The 20,502-nt window shown below is 46.6% G+C and overlaps 1 protein-coding gene and 1 non-coding gene across 3 annotated transcripts; both read right to left on the reverse strand.

Moving 5' to 3' along the window:
* Nucleotides 1–7,223: 7,223 nt before the first annotated feature.
* Nucleotides 7,224–7,296, reverse strand: TRNAV-UAC (transfer RNA valine (anticodon UAC)). The gene has a single exon. It is a non-coding gene; the product is annotated as a tRNA-Val (tRNA).
* A 292-nt stretch (nucleotides 7,297–7,588) lies between these two features.
* On the reverse strand, nucleotides 7,589–12,114 carry LOC123149230 (phosphoglucan phosphatase LSF1, chloroplastic). Of its 2 annotated transcripts, XM_044568843.1 has the most exons (10): nucleotides 11,695–12,114; nucleotides 11,322–11,428; nucleotides 9,963–10,416; nucleotides 9,744–9,815; nucleotides 9,519–9,640; nucleotides 8,895–9,110; nucleotides 8,652–8,760; nucleotides 8,408–8,520; nucleotides 8,077–8,224; nucleotides 7,589–7,929 (listed from the first exon to the last, which is right to left on the reverse strand). In XM_044568843.1, the coding sequence occupies exons 1-10, from the start codon at nucleotides 12,016–12,018 to the stop codon at nucleotides 7,807–7,809; spliced, it is 1,788 nt and encodes a 595-aa protein (XP_044424778.1). In that variant the 5' UTR covers nucleotides 12,019–12,114; the 3' UTR covers nucleotides 7,589–7,806. The 2 variants fall into 2 exon arrangements, with proteins under 2 accessions (XP_044424778.1, XP_044424783.1); XM_044568848.1 differs by lacking the exon at nucleotides 11,695–12,114 and having other exon boundaries at nucleotides 11,311–11,428.
* Between the last annotated feature and the right edge of the window lie 8,388 nt (nucleotides 12,115–20,502).

The raw sequence follows: 20,502 nt of genomic DNA on the forward strand, positions 1-20,502 counted from the left end.
TCGCCACCCCCCCCCCCCAATCGGACTGAACATGAATAATCTTATGCTTGAGAAGACGTTCTACATGCACTTGGAACTGAATGAATATATCAAACACATCAAATTTGCGCTTATGAAGATAAAGTCAGGTAAAGCGACTATAGGCATCAATAAAGCTAACATAATAGTTGTGACCACTCACAGACGTTTGGGCAGGACCCCACACATCAGAAAACACAAGTTCAAGAGGACTCGTGACTTGACGAGTAGAAGAAACAAATGGTAACTGATGACTTTTGCCTTGTTGACAGGCATCACACACGGACATCTCCTTATTGCTAGACTCGATAGGCAGCTCATGACGGTGAAGTATATGGCGAACTATGGGAGTGGCGGGGTGACCAAGGCGAGAGTGCCACTGGGACGGCGACACACGAACACCACTGAAGACGCGCGGGGCGCATGGATCCTCCAAGCGGTATAAGCCATGGCTGAGACGACCACTAAGCAGAATTTCCCGGGTGGCTCGGTCCTTAACAAAAAGATCAAATGGGTGAAATTCACATAGGACATTGTTATCAAGAGTGAGCTTTGAAACAGATAACAGATTAAGAGTCACCGAGGGGACCCGTAAAATATTACGAAGATGAAGCTGCCTAGATGGATGACTAGTTGAGAGAGATGATTGACCAACGTGAGAGATGGGCATACCTACACCATTGGCGGTGTGAACCTTGTCGTGACCGTAGTATGGCTGGTGGGTGGACATCTTGGTGAGCTCGTTCGTCATATGATTCGTGGCGCCAGTGTCCATATACCACGCAGGATCAATCGGGTATGACGGTGTAAAGCCAGGGTCGACGCGTGTATCCTTGCCCTTGGCGGCAACATGAGCAGCAGGAGGGCCAAAATCCGCCATGGCAAACTGACGCTCATTACCTTTGCCATCATTACCAATACCCAGGAAGCTCTGTTGAAACCTCTTGTGGCACTTGGAGGCAAGATGCCTCTCACGCCCGCAAAGTGGCAGCGCACAGGGCCTCCGCCCGAGGGTGGCGTAGGGGGGTTGGCCACCCGGGCAGGCGACGAAGGTGCAGGGGAGCGCTGGCCACACGATGCCCAAAAGGCCGCTGGCTGGTCGGCGATGGTGGTGACGGAGCGGCGAGCTTCGATGCGTTGCTCGGTAAAGAGCAGACGGGAGAACAGCTCGTGCAGAGGAAGCGGTGGCTTGGTGTTGTGTACGGCCTCGGCAAGGTTGTCGTAGTCGGCATCGAGACCCTTAATAACATAGCCGGCGAACTCCTCATCACTCAGCGGTCGACCGATAGAGGTCAACGTATCCGCCAAGACCTTGAGTTTGTTGAAGTATGTTGTGTCAGAGGAGTCCAGTTTCTTGACATTATCAAGCTTGCTGCGGAGAGCCATCGAGTGAGCGGTGGAGGTCTGGGCAAACGCATGTTCCAGAGTCGTCCACGCATCCAAGGAGGAGGCAGCGAAGAGACAAAGGCCGGCGACCCCGTCTCCGAGGGAACCCTGGATGGCGGAGAGGATCGCTTGGTCTTGCTGCACCCACACACGGTGCGCCGGGTTGATGGTCGGGCCGTGGACCGTGTGGAGGACCTGCGGTGGACACGGCAGGGAACCATCGACGTAGCCAAGGAGGGAGCGGCTGCGGAGCAGCGGTAGAACCTTGGCGCGCCAAAACAAATAGTTGTCCGACGTGAGACGAGTCGTGATGAGGTTATCGAAGTGGAACGGCCCGGAGATCATGGCGGCGTCGGTGGTAGCAATAGCGGGGACCACAGGGGCTTCGAGTGCCACACCCGCACGCTGATCGTCGGAGGCCCCCGATGCCGCCGGCATGATGGCGAGTGTCGGGGACGAGCCAGCAGTGGCCGCAGGTGGCGCCATCATCGCGGCGGTGGAGGCCGCCACTGTCGACGGCGCGGGAGACGGCGGGATCGGGGCCGAGAACAACGAGCCCACGGCTGTGGTGCCGAAGAATTGAGGCCTCGGCGACGCATCAGTGTGGGCGGGAAGATTGAGTAGGGCGGCCAGCGACGCGGGGATGGTCCCGGAGCTGGCGGAGCCGAAGGCGGAAACGGTCATGGGTTTGGGGCACGGCGGCCGCGGCGGCGGCTGGGGTGGAGGTGGAGTAGGTCCTAGGTTTAGGCTGATACCATGTTAAACGTAGGATTTGTGGGAACTGGCTCAACCCTTTAAGGATGGCCTATTACATATATATATATCTAAATAAGGTTACACAATATACAGATTACACAGTTGGGCTATGTTACAAAGTATAACAATCATCCATGACGGTGGAGCGACGGCGGACTCTGCTGGTGCTCGCATGAGAGGAGAGATGATGCGAGGCGAGGTTGGAGGAGGGAGAACATTGAGGTGCAACATAGCAGAATTTGAAGGTGAGAATGCAGGTATTACTGGGTATGGGTGGGTGGGGCAATATTTTTGGGTGGGCAAAGGTAATCGATCAGAATAACTAAAGTTTGGATAGTATTTGTAAGAACTGTATAATTTATGCCTGCACTAAATGCAAATAGTGTTGTTGTTTGAACTCCGACCGCAAGGTGGAGATCGTCGATGTGATCTGATGGAGATACGACGTTGCCCCCATTCTTCCCTACACCCCCAAAGATAGAGCTCGCCCAACACAACATTACCACGGACTCGCCCTACTTGACCGGCCAAGGTATTGCCTTCACTCAGATGTGTGACAAGATATGAGGAGCGGATGTCTGGTATAATTGAGGATAACTATTTTTTTTTTTTTTGCGGGTAAAAACTTTGCATTACTCAAATCTCAATGTCCATACAATCAGCCTCGGCTAGCTCCAAAGAAACTGATGGGCCTGACCCAACCCAGGTCATTGTTCTGCCCTCTTGTCTAGCAAACTTTGCTAAGCTATCGCTAACCTTATTTTGCGTACGATTTATATGAGTAATACAAGAATCACGAAGAGACATCAGGTGTCTAATTTCTTTAACTAAAGAAGAGTAGATCGATCTATCAATATCCATCGCTTGAATCAGCTTGACTGCAATAATGGAGTCCATCTCAATAATGATCGGCAAGTCGCTTCTCTGAATTGCAAAAGACAGGCCTTCCATGCAAGCACACAACTCAGCTTCAAGAATTTCTCGGCATGAAAAAAGCTCCCTGCAAGCTGAGTAGATGACATTACCTTTGTCATCTCGCAGCACCATCCCCGCACCAGCCGTACCATTTACTGCAAAGGACCCATCAGTATTCAGTTTCACCCAACCCGCCATAGGGGGACACCATTTGACAGGAGTGCTCTCAACTATTCGAACATGTGGATTTTTAAGTGGCCTGTCGTATGTAACTAAGGACTTCCCTTTGCTCGGATCAGAAGATAGATCAATTTTAAGACCAACCAAGGAATCAAGGTAACTCACCAAATACCTCCTGGACGCTTCCATTGGGGGCGCAGGTTTATGGTGTAACACTTCGTTACGGATGTGCCAAATCCTCCACAAAGTCATAAGAAGCATGCACCTCTCGATTTCTGGCAATGGGTCAAGGACATGAAGCAACCATTCCTTACCTGTATTTCTAATAGCAGCCAAGTCAGGTAAGGACCAAACCTCCGACATTGTTGACCATAATTCTCTAGCAAAAGTGCAGCGACAGAGGGGATGGAAGTTATCTTCCGGCTCAACAGCACAAATTGGACAAAGGTCATTAACCTCCAGACTCCTACTGTGCTTCTTCTGCCATGTCGGCAAAGCATTAGTAGCGACTTTCCAAGCAAAGTTTCGAACTGTAGGAGGAACATCGCAAGACCAAATAAGGTTCCAACAAGAACGGCGACCATCCGGACTGGAACTAGATCCCGCTGCATTCATTCTGTGAGCTTCATCGAAGGCAAATTGATATGCACTCTTCACAGTAAAAATACCATATTTGCCTGGACCCCAAGCAAGTGTATCATCTTCCAACCGGGGCGAAGCTCGAATTTTAATAATTTCCAACACATCAGGCGGCAAAAAATACTCCTGTAGCAATCCTATATTCCAAGAACCATTAGCATTCAACAATTCAGACACAAAACGTATACGGCATCTGCCCTGAAGCGTAATAGGTTTGAATGAGAAAGGACGGGGTATCCAATTATCACGCCAGACTCGGATGCTCCTGCCATTCCCAACTCTCCAAACCAAACCTTTTTTCAAAAGCTCCAGCCCATAAGAAATAGCCTGCCAAGATGATGAGGCATTCCCAGAAAAAACAGTGTCCTCTAGTTTCCCTTCTGGATAGTACCTGGCCTTCAGAACTTGTGCACATAAGCTCTCTGGTCTAGTAATTAAACGCCAAGCCTGACGAGCTAATAACGCTTGATTAAACAGACGAAAATCCCGGAATCCAGCACCGCCTTTATTCTTTGGTTGTAACAAATCATCCCAAGCACGCCAATGAACCTTCCGTTTACCATTTGAGGAACCCCAATAGAAGCCCCTCACCATCCTAGTGAGCTCATCACATACAGAAAAGGGTAGTTTAAACACGCCCATAATGTAAGTGGGTAATGCTTGCGCTACAGATTTGATGAGTGTCTCTCGACCAGGCTGAGCGAGGAACCCGTCTCCCCACTGAATAAGACGTTTTGTGAGGCTCATTTGCAAATTTTGGAAACGTCCTTTAGACATACGACCATCAGGAGTTGGAAGACCCAAATACTTTTCTTCAAAAATAGAACTAGAGACATTGAGAACCTCTCTAACTTCCTCTTGAACAGGAGCAGGACAAGAACTTCCAAAGAGAATGGAGCATTTATTAAAGTTCAGACTCTGTCCTGTAGCATTACTATACAAATCCAGAGCATGCTTAACCTTTTCAGCTTGAAGACGTGATGCTTCAAAAAATAACATAGTATCATCTGCAAACAAAAGGTGTGAAATACCCGGAGCTCTTCTACATATTTTGATAGGAGTAATATCACCGGCAGCCACATTTTGTTTAAGAATAGCAGAAAGACCATCCGCCACCAAGAGGAACAAAAAGGGAGAAAGAGGGTCCCCTTGCCGAAGACCACGCGATGGTGCAAATGAATCCAAGAGGGTTCCATTTAATTTAACAGAATACCTCACCGATGTGACACAAGACATAATCCAGTCCATCCACCGACGAGAGAAACCCAGCTTTTGCATCACCTGCTTCAAGAACACCCAATCCACCCTGTCATATGCTTTGGACAAATCAAGCTTATACGCACAAAAACTCCTTGTTGGCTCCTTTTCCTGTTTAATATGATGGATGCATTCAAAGGCCACAAGAGCATTGTCTGTGATCATCCTCCCAGGAATAAATGCACTCTGCTCTAGAGAAATAATGTCATCCAATAGTGGCCTCAAACGATTAACAAGGCATTTGGAAATAACCTTGTAAATGACATTGCATAGACTAATGGGCCTGTAATCAGTCAGACTAGTAGGATTAGAATTTTTAGGAATCAGAACAATGGAAGTAGAATTTACCCCGTCTGGCATAATTCCAGTCCTGAAAAATTCCTTGACAGAACAAATCACGCTGTCCTTTAGAGTGCCCTAGTTCCGCTGAAAAAATCTAGCCGGAAAACCATCCGGACCTGGAGCCTTCAAAGGACCAATCTGAAATAATGCATCTGCAATTTCCTTGTCGCTGAAGGCTGCACACAGCTTCTCATTATCCTCCTCAGACACCCTAGCTTCCAAAAGATCGAGGACGGGGGTAGCATCAAGTGACGGGTCTGCCGAAAAAATTCCTTGAAAATACTCATTTGCCATGGTAGCCATCTCACCGAAATCGGAATGGACAATACCGATGCTGTCGGTCAGTGCACGGATTTTATTCTTTCGAGCTCTCCAAACAGCCTTACTCTGGAAATATTTCGTATTCCTATCACCCTCTTTCAACCATGTTATTCTTGATCTTTGCATCCACATCATTTCCTCCTGATATAATAGTTCATTCATTTTGTCTGGATTTTCAGTTGCTATTTATGTAGATTAGTTGTTTTAAAGAAAGATAACTTGGCCAAGCGTAGATTGGATGGTAGTAAGAATTGATGTTATCGTGATGGGTGGCACAATGTGGCACATCTTTGTCTCATGTCCACCCTCTCACTTTTTGCGGCGGACTTTTCTTGTTGGTTTCAATATACCTTTAAAAACGGGTGCCTCAATATGTTTGGAAACTACTCCCTCCGTCCCATAATATAAGACGGGGTTAGTGCTAGGAGGCTCAAATCCGAGTGAGAGTGTGCCATTATATTAGGTTATATGGAATTATCAAAATGATGTTGTTTCTAACCATATTAGGCCTTGTGCAATGCAAGACGCTTAGGAGAGGTGCTTAGAGAAATAAACCAGTAGTTCTTTAAGCACTGGTGGTTATTTGTAGAAGGTAGACGCTCAATTAGGCGCCTCTCCAGTAGAAATAGGCACTTATGCTTTAAAAAAAATCTGGTTTATTTTTCTAAGCACCTAACATTGTACGAGGCCTTAGAGTTTTCAACTTCTTGTAGGCCACATATCGAGTCCATATGTGGTGCTCGCTTCAACATCAACATGTGAAGGCGCGGAAGACTTTGTCTTATGAGTGCAACAGTGGTGCAGCCAGCGCCCAGAGTTCGAATTCCGTCGGGAGCGAATTTCTGATTCCTCACCCCTAGTGGGCTTCTTCTATAAAAATATGCCCTAGGTGCTAGTGTCCATGGATATATTCATTCTTTTTTCTTATTTGTGCAATCACTAAGAGACAGGTAGCACATGATATATTCATTCAAACAATATAAAAGATGGTCTAGCAATATTTTTTTTTGCGGGGTGGTCTAGCAATATGATTAGTAGAGCATAAGTATGAAATCTAAATCTTTTATTTTATTTTATTTTTTGCGAGAAAATTTTCGATCTATTCATCTTCAGTCATGACAGTAGAACGAATACCAAAAATAATAGAAATTACATTAGTATGAAATCTTTTGTTGTTGGTCCATGATTTCCTTTCAATGTATTAGTTCAATTTAATCTCCATAACAAATATGTTTGCGCGCGCACCCAAAGTACCAAAGTATAGATAGAACGTAACAAAGAAATAAAGCTAGTTTGTTAATGGAGAGAAAAATAATAATTTAATCAATCATTTCGTCCTGCTATATTATCATTGACATGCAAAAAAAATCCCAGAGGACCAGGGTCAAAATAAAGAGGAAAAAAAGAAATGCTGCTGCCCAGGATCGAACTGGAGACCTTCAGTGTGTAAGACTGACGTGATAACCACTACACCACAGCAGCTGTTGTTGTCCATATCTAATTAACACCTTAATTGTACGGTAACCATTATTATTAGGTTCAGCTTACACCGGTTTATCTTCAGCACTGAATCTTCAGGTCACACTTCTCACGGATCTGTCTTGGCGAAGCTCAACCCTTACCTCAGGAGTCCAGGATCCGGGAAGGTAAAGCCGATAGTCGACCCAAAGGGGCCGTCCTCCCCCCTTCTCCCGCCTCCCGGGTTACAGAGGCAATTTCTTACCTTGAGACAGGGAGGGCCTCAAGCAAACTAGTTAGTTATTTTACCTATTCCTTTTGGAGTGAACAACCCAAAGACCCAGAGTAAAAGTTCATTTCAGGTACAGCTCATAGAACTACAAGATATATGTATATATATATATTGTGCCCAACCATTGATTTCAACGAGCATACGGTACAGATAGATTGCTCTCTGTTCATGAGGTTTATGTAAACTACAGAATCGCCGATCCTCCGGCCGGGGTTGGGTTGGGTTGGGAACTACTGGCATGCCTACTGCTTCGGAGCCAATCTGATTGGGCAGATTGCAAATGCCATGAGGCGTGCCGCAAAGGCCAGCGAAAACCGCTCATCCTCGGTCAGTGTCCTCTCTATCACCTTAACAACAGATGGATCCTGCCATGAGGGAGATCACATTTTATTGTTACATAATACAGATGTCTCCACAAAGATGTTGATCAGAAAAGCAGACATGCTTAGCTCGAGAAATGAAACTATAAGATATATCTGTCTAATTAGCATAGAAATAGGCAGGCTGTATACCTTTATCTGCAATTGGCTGGGAGCAGGACGAATCCGGGCGATGTCACCGACTCTGATCACATTGTTGACGTTCCCATGTTCATCTGTCTCTGACGGCAACGAACTCGAGTGCCTCCAGTTACCCCCAACTATGAACTTGTAGTAGTACCTGAACCAGTATGGGTTAGTTACTTGTGGGTAACTCTAAAGGATCACGGGAAAATTGATCATAAGTTGAACCAAGATAGAAAGATGGCATCTCTCTACAATATTCTCATATAATACCAACTCCAGGGCACTGATGAATCTCGTTACTAATTTTTTTTTCAGAATCAAATAAACGACAGCTTACTTCCCATGTCGAAGTCGAACCTCAGCTTCATATCTGGATCCACCCTTGTGGTTGCACTTTAATTTGTCTTTCCAGTTACTTGTAAAATCCCCCACCAATTCCACATCATCACCCTGGATAGCATCAATTCCATCAGGTTAGTTAGTGATTATCAACATGAAGATAGAAATTAACTACGATGGTTTCACACCAAAATACTGCTCAATGGTGCATTCTGGATACATTATGTTACGAACAAACTGACCTCCCGACCATTGTTCCAAACAAAGCACACTGAATGTGTAGGAGTGCCATCATGTCTTCCAGTTTCAACTAATGCAATGAGATCCCAAGTTGCCCAAACAATTGCAGCTCTGTGTATTCAAATGAAACTTTAAGCTCCCAAAACAATACCACAATAACTAAGACAGTGGAAATAAGAACCAGACTGCTCTTATTAGTTGGATTAATTCCCAGAAATTAAGAAAACTATGTCATATAAAACTACCTGTCAGGTCTACATGAATGCAACCCAGTGATGAACTTGTGAGCAATATGAAGAGGTGTATCTTGAACCCAATGTAGATACGCAATCACACATGCTGGTGATCTATCATATCCAGTGGTACAAGTCACATATATACGGTAGTTCTTCCGTATCAGCCGCAAAAGAAGACCAACACAAAAAGGAAGCTTCTTTCTCAAGTCCATGGAATCAACCTCTCTGAAAAAAATATAGAAATAGAGGGCATCTATAGTTCAATCACAAGAAGATTCCATAGGAAGTGCCAACTATATAGCAGCGACGTCATTTCTTAAACAGGAAAGTACAACACCTATCAAACAGAAGGGTATATAGTAAAGATAATGCTGAACATCACATACTATATTAGCCAGTATCTACATAACCCTACTTACTGTAACTACAAAATAAAGGAAGAATAAATATCTCTTTTAGCAGGAAAAAGACTGCTGCAAATCATCATGATGTTATTCTGACGACAAGAATAAATATCTCTTTTACTCAGTGATATTATAATAGATTTAAGCACATCCAGTGTTGCTACTGCAAGGCACTCCAATGAACTAAGTTTTTCATTCTGATCTACGAGTGAGAAGAATAAAATCCTACCGAATAGGGTAGTTAATCATCAAGATGTTGTTCTGACGACAAGAATTGTTGATTGCCTCGGAATTTATTCCCCAATTAATGCGCTCACTTTCACTTTGGAAATTCAGGACAGCAGTAATACCCTGGTGCCTTTTAAAATATCAGAAACTTAACTGAATGGTAAAAGGCCAGGTACAAATTGAACAAATAAGATTTCTGTTCATTGTGCTATGTCAGTGAACCTACCACCGTCTCTGATAACATCTTCACATCCTTCTGTGTTTGTATGCATGATCCAACATATATTTGCTCAGTAATCTGTGACAAAATACATCGAATATTCAAAGATTGCTATGCTGATTGACAGACTAGTCCTAAAGTCTTGAAAGGAAATGCATAGCACCTTCATCACTTCATGTAGTGTACATAGCAAAAGAAGAAGAGGATACAGAATTATTTACCGACCTTGCTGTATTGCATACCAAGTGAATGATTATAGTACAGTTCACCTTTAGCACGGTCTAGGGCTTTAATGTACTCCTCCAAAGGAAAACTACCATGTGCCCATTCAGCATCCATGTCATCCTCATCAGAGTAAAAGCCAACAATCTCACTCATCCAATTTGCAAGGTTCGTACTCCTCCTATTGAGTCCATCTTTCTCACTAGATAAAAGCGCCCATCCTTGGGAACTTAGTAGCCTTGGGGAAAATATAGCAAAACCAGATTTCCCATTTCCTGGAGATGATTTATTCAGCTTTGAGGACAAGATAGCACTATTCCAGGTCGGAAGAGAAACCCTCCCTCTGTTAAATAGGATATGATAATCTTCATTTTTATGCAACTGGTGTATTGGATAAGGCGCAACTGGCCTTTCAAGGACAAGATTGCATGGTCCTGACTCTTGTTTTAGAACCATCCTGCAGATACATTACAGAAAACATATGACCAAACAAATAAGTGCAAGTTCAAACTTCTAAGAGTGACCACTAGTTACATCCTACTTTCAGAGATTCAACATTAGTAAGTTTAATTAAGGATGTTGAAACCACAAATGTTTTGATGGAATGGTACAGTTGGAGCATGTACAATGCAAAGTGCTTATGTGCGACTCAGTTTCGCCACATCATTATTCACCTACAAATCCTATCTCCTACAATGCAAGCATCTCTTTGTAGGTGCTTAGATGATTTATTAAATATCAACTGGTACTAGTTAAATGCATAAGTGCCACCGAAACATGGGTGCCTAATCAACCACTCATCCTTTATAGGCCCTGTTTGGTTCAGCTTTTATCGACGGATTCCGCTGCCGCGCAGCAGAATCTGAACCAAAGGGCAAACCCAGCAGAATCCGATTCCAGAAATCCGCTGCCAAAATCTGAACCAAAAGCGGAAGCAGCCCAGGATGTGCTTTACAAAATCTGATTCCGCTGCGGGCCAAAATCTGAAAAAGCTGTATCAGCTGGTTTGCCAAATGACCTACATCTTTTTCACATCAGATTTTCCACAGCTATTTTTCCACAGCAAATTTTTCACAGCTGCTTTTAGAAATCCACAGTCGAACCAAACAGGGCCATAATAAAAAACTGCTTAAACGCGAATTGTTGCTAAGCGCGCTGCTTTTTAAAACAGAGGGTGTATTATGGTTAAAGTACCATACAGTTATGAGTTGACAACACATATTTGCTCTAGGTTGCAACAGATGTACAGGATAGCATAGCTAATATGAAACAGAAAACCTCCTATCTAGCACAATGATTTTTCTGTGATACTTGAAGAATGCGAAGAAGGTTTCAGCAATAGAAACTTTACTAGTGCCATACTCCGTGTCACCTAGGTCTTTTATGCTGACAAGACCCTCATTGTGGACAGTGCCTGCCTTCTTGAGAGTGTCCCCGACCATTATGATTCGCGACTTCTCCGCATTTCCCTGCAGCAGCAGCAGCAACAGTTACAGTTAGTACATTTGCAAAAAAGCTTCCAAATCAGAAATGCCCAGAGCACACTGATCAGAGAGATAGTTCATTCACAACGATAAATGCAGAGAAACAGCTCTCATGTTTTGGACAAGTTGGCTGCAGTATGTCTGTCAGTATCCCTCTACCGTAGATTAGTGGCAAATTCGAGTGGTAATAAAAGATCAACTGAAGGGAAGCGGGGAACAGAAAGAATAACGTTACAAGGTCGAAGCTTTACCCCTCTCTTGAGAGAATGCACGAAGATGCGGCCGTCGACGGCGAGCGCGAAGCGGAGGCCGAGCGGGCGGTCGACGGCGACCATGTACTCGTTGAGGTTCATCCTCCCCGCCGCCGCTGCGGGACCCTCTTCCTCCTCCTCCTGGCCTCCCTCCGAGGCCGCCACGACGGCCAGCCCCCTCCTCCTCCCACCACTGCGCCTTCTTGAAGAGGACGCGGCGCGGAACCTGGACGCCGGCGGCGGCAGCGCCGCTGACCCGACTCTGACGCGACCCCGTGGAGCGAGGAGGGCAATGCTTGAAGGGGGCATGAGGCTGAGCGCCATGAGTTGGGGATTGGATCGGGCGGCGGTGCTGATCGAGGGCGGAATGCCGGAGCGGCGCGGGATCAGTGGGGCATGGGGATGGGAAGTGTGTGGAAAGAAACTGTAAGCGGAAGGAAGGGAAGAATACCACGTGCACGCATGGGAGACACGCTCCCGTGCTCCCGGGCCATCTCGGCCGTTGGATCTCTCCCATGCTCCCCTGTTAGATCTTACTCCCTCCGTCCGGAAATACTTGTCATCGAAATGAATAAAAGGAGATGTATCTAGACGTATTTTAGTTCTGAATTCATCCCTTTTTATCCCAGTACTAGATTCAATGGCCTTGTAGGGAGATGTTTAGTAAAATAAACCAAGTTTTTTAAGTACCGGTACTTATTTACGATAGAAGCATCTAATAAAACATGTATTCTCTATAAATAAGCATCGATGCTTAAGAAAACACTAGTAGGGTGACTCGCGCATTTGCGCGCCTAGATTAAGTACTGTATTATTTGTCGATTCATATTTAGACATGTTTTTCAGTGCATAGCCTTGCTCTTTACTATTATATTAATATGCACTTTTGTAGATTATAAAATGATATATTATACAAAATAAATTAGAAATTGTCCATTAAAAATAGTTTATACAAATAATTATTATGCACTTTTGGTCATTACTATTGTATTATGCAAATTAGACCCCAAACTCCATTATTTTATGTTTGAATGTTCATATAGAAACAATCTTCTCAATCTACACTTCTATATTCAATATCAATATCTAATAGGGTACTAAAGACCCCGTATTACAACTTCTTGTGTGTCTTTCAGGGAGTTGAGAACAAATAACATAATCTAAACATATGTTTTCTTCCTCGCCAGGCTCATCACCAATGAAATATTTCATTTATAATATGTGTCCATCTACAATATGTGTTATGGCCTGGATATCTAACATAGTGTTTTATTGCAGCATGCTCATTGAATTTTTCTAAATCATTAAATCTCCATAATTCTCGAAACAACTTGTATATTTTGATCAAGTTCATGCATGATGATACATGTGCCAGTTGCTCGAGATGGCCTTCTGGCCAGTGGATTTATTGTGCAAGTTGTCACAACACCGATGTGTACGTTAAATGTTAGTTAAAGTTTTTGTCATGTGCAGCTTATGGAACCGGTCAAACGAACAAACGCAACGATTCTCTATTTTATGTTTCTTTCTTTCACATGAACACACTGCTTTCCTACCTGACACTCAATGGAAGAAAAAACATAAAGGATGTTTAATTACTATAATGTGGTCCCTGATGTCACCATTACATCAGCACATGCAATGTAGTCCGAGCTACTATTTCTTCTTGTCATGAGTTTCAGAATCCTAGTTTTTCACACGAATATGCTATGATATGTTGCCCTTTGGTCGGACCATTATAGTTAGGTCCACCATATTACCGATGAATGGGACGATTCAGTCTTTTTTTTCTTTTGGCGAAAACAGTCTAACTGAATATGTAGGCCACCATTGATGTTTTCAATTTATTCTTGTTGGAATTCTGAAGAAGACACACATCTTTTTTTAGGTTCATGTAAGATTTGTCCCTGCAAAGATATTTTTATCGTGAGGTTTTTTTGGGTACATACCATCCATGTATTAAGAGTGTGATAATACTTCTTTTGGGTTATAAAGTAAGATCGGGCGTGATTTGGTCTAAAGAACTTTTACTTTAGTTACTGGGCTTTATTAAGAGAGATGCATATACTAATGGGCTTCTTAGGATCCTATCCAGTGGTATGTGTTGACTTGCAAGAAAATAATATGGATCTTTTTTTACCATGCAAAAAAAAGTCTGAATATTTTTCAAATTTTATCTCAAGTAATTGTTTTTTAATTGCTTGCAGCACGTATGTTGCAACCCTTTTTTTGTCCCTTCTTTTCTTTCCTATTAGGACATGCATGCTTCCCTCACGTATATGTGCCGGACTCGGAGACGTGGGCATGTTTGTCCGGCTTTTTTTTTCCTTTCTGTTAGCTTGTCACTTCCAAATAAAATAACAACAACATCGGCATAATTGTAAATTTTTATAAAAAAGACTAACGTCATTCCACACTTCTGGCCTCCCTCATGCACGACTTAACAGCAACTTCAGGTGACAGGCCCGTGGCTTGGCCCCAGCCACAAGTGTGGTGTGACTGCTTTTTTTGCAGCGGCAGAGGCTATTTAGAACAGCTTTGCGTCGTCGGCAAATCGATGGCCAGATACACGCTATTTAAGCTGCAAAACAAGTTGTATAGCAGGCGGTGTGGTACTATTAATGGAAGAAGCGGAACAGAAACGATAAAGTCACGAGCTGGCCTGTCGATCGATCGGGTGGATTTTTCGGCCCACCAGACACGTCTCGGGTGGATTAGAAAACGCGAAACCGTGGCCACCGCGTCGGGTTGAGTACACGGTGGCCGCCGCCGCCGCCGCCGCCATGGGTGCGTACTATGGCCTGCTCCACGGGTTGATGCGCTCCCGCACGCATGCCTGCCTAGTGGACGGTCGTGCCTCGCCGGAGCCCCGCATGTCTCGGGTACTTTGTTTGTGTCGGCGGGCGCCTCCCCTGGTGCTACTGGCTGGCGCTCATCCCTCTTGCTGATATTGGCTGGCGCTCATCCCCTCTAGCTGCTACTGGCTGGCGCTCATCTCATCTTCCGATGGTGGCGACGAGGACTCTGACTTGAACGACCGCGGTGGCACTGCCATTAGCTAGGAGCGATGAAGACGTGCATGACGACGATGGCGGCCAACAGCAGGATCATGGTCCCACTGACACGCATCGCCTGGTTGACCACGCCGTCGTCGTAGCCCCTGGTCGGCTGACGTGGGCAGCGTGTGTCCCATCCTGCAGGTAGGGCTGGCGCGAGGACGATTGGGCAACGATGAGCGGCTCCCGGGACGCATGTTACATGCGGCATGAGGAGAGCAGCTGGCTGGGTCTTGGCGTCTTGCACGCGACCGTCGGTCATCTGCAGGTCCATGCTCTGCGAGAGAGACGATAGACGAGGGTCGGCCAGAACAACGACAGCGGCACCCTCTACGCGTTCAGAGCCGAAGAGGTACTGTCCACCGACAATTACTCCTGCAAGGCTTAGCCCCTTGCACACCCCGAGAAGCCACTGGTCGTCGAAAAGTCCGAGCCAAGCGCAATCCATGCTACCTCAACAACAATCACTCCAACGCCGCCATGACCGACGAGGCACAATGGCAAGGGCGAGCGCGGTCACCGCAAAGGCCATGCTACTTGCGGCGCGTGTATCGACGAAGACACGGGCTCTGTCGCCGCCCACACACACACCATCATCATCATGCATGGAGAACGCGAAGTGAAGACGACCACACAGCTCAATCGAAGGTATCCCGTGGAGCAACCCGTGGATGACTAACGCCGGAAGCATTCCGAGGCCCCGAGAACGAGGAGATCACACAATCACCACAGTCAGCTTGGCCGCGCTAGTAGGCCATGGAGGGCACCTTTTTATTATGAGATCTTGTAATTTTATTTCTCCATGAGATTAATGAAATACTTGTTTCTCGTATCATATTTCTTTCTGTACTTTGTACACTGGCACGCCCGCATACTTCTTTCGTTTTCCCGGCGTATGAGATAAATACACTCTCTCTTCCTTTCTCTTGAAGTCTTAGATATTTTGCTCGTGTCAAACATCGGTTAATCCTGTATTCAATTCCCTTTGTCCGGCGATATGTTACTTGCCCGAGATTTGGTCGTCAGTATCTCTATACCTAGTTCAATCTTGTTACCGACAAGTCTCTTTACTCGATCCATAATATAAGATTTCGTGACTAACTCATTACCTCATTGTTTGCAAGCTCTTTATGATTTTGTATTACCGAGAGGGCCCAGAGATATCTCTCCGTCACACAGAGTGACAAATCCCAGTCTCGACCCATACCAACCCAACAGACACCTTCGGAGATACCTGTAGAGCATCTTTATGATCACCCAGTTAGGAAGTGACATTTGATAACACACAAGGTATTCCTCCGGTATCCGGAGTTGTATGATCTCATGGTCTTAGGAATAGATATGTGACATGAAGAAAGCTATAGCAATAAACTCAAGTGATACGATCCAATGCTAAGCTATGGTTGAGTTTTGTCCATCATATCATTATTCTAATGATGTGTTCCCGTTATCAAATGACAACTCATGTCTATGGTTAGGAAACCTTAACCATCTATGATCAACGAGCTAGTCTAGTAGAGGCTCACTAGGGAGATAGTATATGTTTATGTATTCACACTTGTATTTAAGTTTCTGGCCAATAAAATTCTAGCATGAATAATAAATATTTATCATGAACAAGGAAATATGATAATAACCAGTGGCGGAGACAGGCCCCAGGCAGCCCGGGCCGCTGCCTGGAGCGCGGCACCAATTTCCTTTGGGTACTGGAGCATCACTGTAGCTACAATGCTACAGTGCGGCAAAGGCTGCCTGGGGCTTCGCTTTTTCCTGCCATCGCTACTGATAATAACCAATTTATTATTGCCTTTAGAGCATATTTCCAACAGATGGAATTATCAGGATGAAAATGTTGAGCCTGAGTATGGAGCGACAACGTTTACACAGTTAACTCAATTTGAAAAAATATACGTGATTGGACAACTCACATTCAACTTTAAGATGACACGAGACGGGTGGTCGGTCCCGGCGCTGGCTCGGCGCAGGTCCAGCGCTTTCCCCCTGCAATGCTCGTCGCCATAGTCGAAGCTGCCTGGACTGTTTGGCGTTATCCGGCACGGGCCTCGACGCTCGTTTATGGTGAGGGCTCCTTCGGTGGTCGTTGATGGTGGAGTCGGAGTCGCCCTGGTGGAGGTGTGATGACGATGAGACCGGATTTCTAACCTCGACGACGCTTCCCTCCTCGACGGCGTGTGTGCGTTCTTGTGTGGGTTGCCAGGTCGCCCTGGGTGTCCTATGTGGGCATTTTGTAACAGTTTTCGCCCGATTTTTCCTTAATTAACCGGGTAATTCTCTTCTTCTTTATTAATGAGATGAGGCAAAACTTTTAACTCCGTTTCAAAAAAATAAATTGTTTGAGCATACGTGTGCTCACATAGAAAAACCAACACAAGTATCTTTTTTTTCAATGTATTTGGTACAATTTTAAATTTATTTGGATGTAAATCATGTTATTTTTATTTATTTGAGTTGTAAACTACTACCTCAGGCCGCACCATGAAAAATAGGGCAAAACCATTGGCTCGCCGCTGAAACGGCTGCGGCGACACGGACAAAAAAACATGTACAACGGGGAACGGACAAAAAATGTGCACGACGGCCATCAAGGACAAAATTGCACTTGCGCCATATAAAAGAGAGCAAAGCCGTGGGCACACCACCTACACGGCTATTATATTTCTTTACAGAGTATGTATGTGTTTGTTCAATAATGTTTAATTCGATTCGGTGCGAATGATAATTAAAAGAATGAACGGTACAGATTAAAAGGCGGCACGTTCGGGAGTTATCTTTATCAAAAAGAAGAAGAAATTTTTGTAGTATATTCAAAAAGATTCCATCCTATAGGTTTCCCACTGATTTCATAGGAACACATGTCGTGGTTCTAAGCCTGACAGTAGAGTGGGGGGTAGGTATGGAGAGGCAAGGTCCTAGCTATGGAGAGGTTGTAAGCACACAGGATGTACGAGTTCAGGCCCTTCTCGGAAGAAGTAACAGCCCTACGTCTCGGAGCCCGGAGGCGGTCGAGTGGATTATGAATGTATGAATTACAAGGTGCCGAACCCCTCTGCCTGTGGAGGAGGGTGGCTTATATAGAGTGCGCCAGGACCCTAGCCAGCCCACGCAGGAGAGGGTTTAAGGTGAGTTAAGTCTGGGGCGTTACTGGTAACGCCCCACATAAAGTACCTTTACTATCATAAAGTCTACTTGATTACAGGCCGTTGCAGTGCAGAGTGCCTCTTGACCTCCTGGTGGTCGAGTGAGTCTTCGTGGTCGAGTCCTTCAGGCCAGTCGAGTGAATCCTCGTTGGTCGACTGGAAGGCGACCTCTTCTAAGGAAGTCCTAGGGTAAGTTATTTGGATCAGGTCCATGACCCTACCCTAGGTACATAACCCCATCATTAGCCCCCGAATGGATTGAGGCTTCGAGTGAAGAAGGAGTCGATGTCGTTTCCGATTGACCTTTGCGCTCTAGTTGTGCGCTGTTCTGGACCAAAGAATCTCTTCGTTGACAGGGAGCAATTTGCCTTCAGTCGACTCGATCCATTCTGTTTTTGCGTCGAGCTATCTTTCGGGCTTCGACGATCTCCGAGCGACGGATCGCCGGAAACACCGCGTCTGACAGACTGATTTGTTGCTCGCGGATTCCGCGGGATGCGAAATTTGGGGGCGCGCGCGAAGCGGGGCGGACCGCGGCGTTCGGATGGGACGAGGCATAGACGCCTCGATCTCCGCGCCGCCTTTTTCGCCACGTATCCAGCCTGCATAACTGCTCTCAGATATGATTAGATCGACCGGGCCCACATGTCAGCCACTCGGAAGGGACCTTATAAATGCGCCCGGCGAGGATTTCTGTGCTGCGCCCCAGCATTCTCCCTCTCTCTCTGCTTCCTTCTTCCCAGCTCAGCGTGCTCGCTCTCGCCCCCGCACCACTTCCCTTCGCGCATCTCTCCGGCGACCATGGCCAAGGAGAAGACGGCGGCGCTGGAGCGCGCCAAGAAGGCGTCGGCGTCGGAGAAGGCGAAGGGGAGATCCACCAGCCGCGGAGGGTCCTCGTCCAGATCCCGCCTGCCGAAGGGCTGGGTCCAAGGAGACTGGATCCAGTCGACCATCACAGAGAAGGACCTCCTCGACATGGCCAACGAGGGCTTGATCCCTCACGGAGCTGCGAGGTTGCCGGGGAAGGAGTGGCAGCCACAGCCAGAAGAGGGTGAGTGTGTGCTTTTGGCCACTCATGTTGATCGTGGGTTTTCCTTGCCGCCAAGTATTTTCTTCCGTGGCTTCTTGAATTTCTTTGGAGCGCAGCTTCACCACTTTACCCCAAACTCCATTGCCTATCTTGCTGCATTCGTGTCCATGTGTGAGGGTTTCTTGGGCTGTCGACCGCACTGGGGTTTGTTCAAACATATATTCACGTGTCGCTCTCAGACCGTGAAGAAGGCGAGCCCAGGTGATGAGAGAACCCGAGTCGTCCAAATGTGTGGGGGCCTGGGGATCCAGGTGAGGAATAAGAGCACCTTCCCGCCCATGACCTTTCCCGAGTCCGTCAGAGGCTGGCAGTCGACTTGGTTCTACTGCCAGGTCCAGTCGACGCCAGGGCAGTCGAGTGGACTCCCTCCGTTCACCATGGACCGAGTGAGCAAGCCTTCCCCTCTGAAGCTGATTCCGGAGGAGAAAGCTGACGTGAAGATGTTGATGGAGCGCGTGGTGCAGTTGATTCGGGAGGGAGTGACGGGCATGGACCTCCTGGAGGTTTTCCTCAGGCGTCGCATCCAGCCTCTCCAGTTCCGGAGCCACTACATGTGGTTGTACTGTGGGACCGAAGACGAGACTAGAGTCCATCCAGAAGCAGTCGACGATGTCACTCTGGAAAGATGGATGGTAGCCGTCACTGGAAACAAGGACAACCCACGTGGAGCCAGACGGATTCCTCCACTCGACCACAACAGTGATCCAGATAAGGTACACTTGCCCTGCTCTCCACTGCATTCTTGTCGCATTCATCTCTGTTTACTCTGCCGACTGGTCGACTGATCATTGTCTGGGCATTTGTTAGGCCCTCACCGGGCTGTACTCGATGCCCAATGGGGCACAAGCTTCGACTGAGGAGGGCGAGGCGAGCGGAGGCGAGAGCCAGGAAGAGGAGGAATGGGACTCGGATGTCGCAGAGGACGATGACGACGATGATGATGATGTCAGTGATGAAGACGACGTCGAGGACGAGGAAGAGGAGGAGGAGGAGGTCGTGCCACCGCGCTCGGAAAGGCGGTTGAAGCTCGTCCACGACCCTTCGACTGAACGTGGCAAGGGGGTTGCGACGCAGTCGACCAAGCGCCCTAGGACCACCTCTCCAGCGCCGACTGAAAAGGCGCCGAAGCAGCCCAGGGCGGCCTCGTCGAAGCCGATCAAACTCTTGCCGAAGATGAAGGTGTCCATCCCTACCATATCAGGGTAACCGTGCTGCTCATATTTTCTTATTCTGTGTGAACTTTATTTCTGGTCGACGCTGAAGTTAGTCGACTGATCCTTTGGAGTTGCAGTGCTGCTACTTCTGAGACCTCGGCCCGGGCCGATGACCACGAGATGGAGGATGCGGCAACTTCGAACCCAGGTACTGTATTCTTAACACCGTTTTTAGTCGACTGACTCACGACCTCTGATCCTGATTCTTCTTCGCAGCTCCGCCCCATACTGTTATCAATCTTCCTGACGACGACGAGGATGAAGAACCACTGGCACGCAGGAAGAGTCGG

This window comes from Triticum aestivum, chromosome 1B (genome assembly GCF_018294505.1).
Source record: "Triticum aestivum cultivar Chinese Spring chromosome 1B, IWGSC CS RefSeq v2.1, whole genome shotgun sequence".
Lineage (NCBI taxonomy): Eukaryota > Viridiplantae > Streptophyta > Magnoliopsida > Poales > Poaceae > Triticum > Triticum aestivum.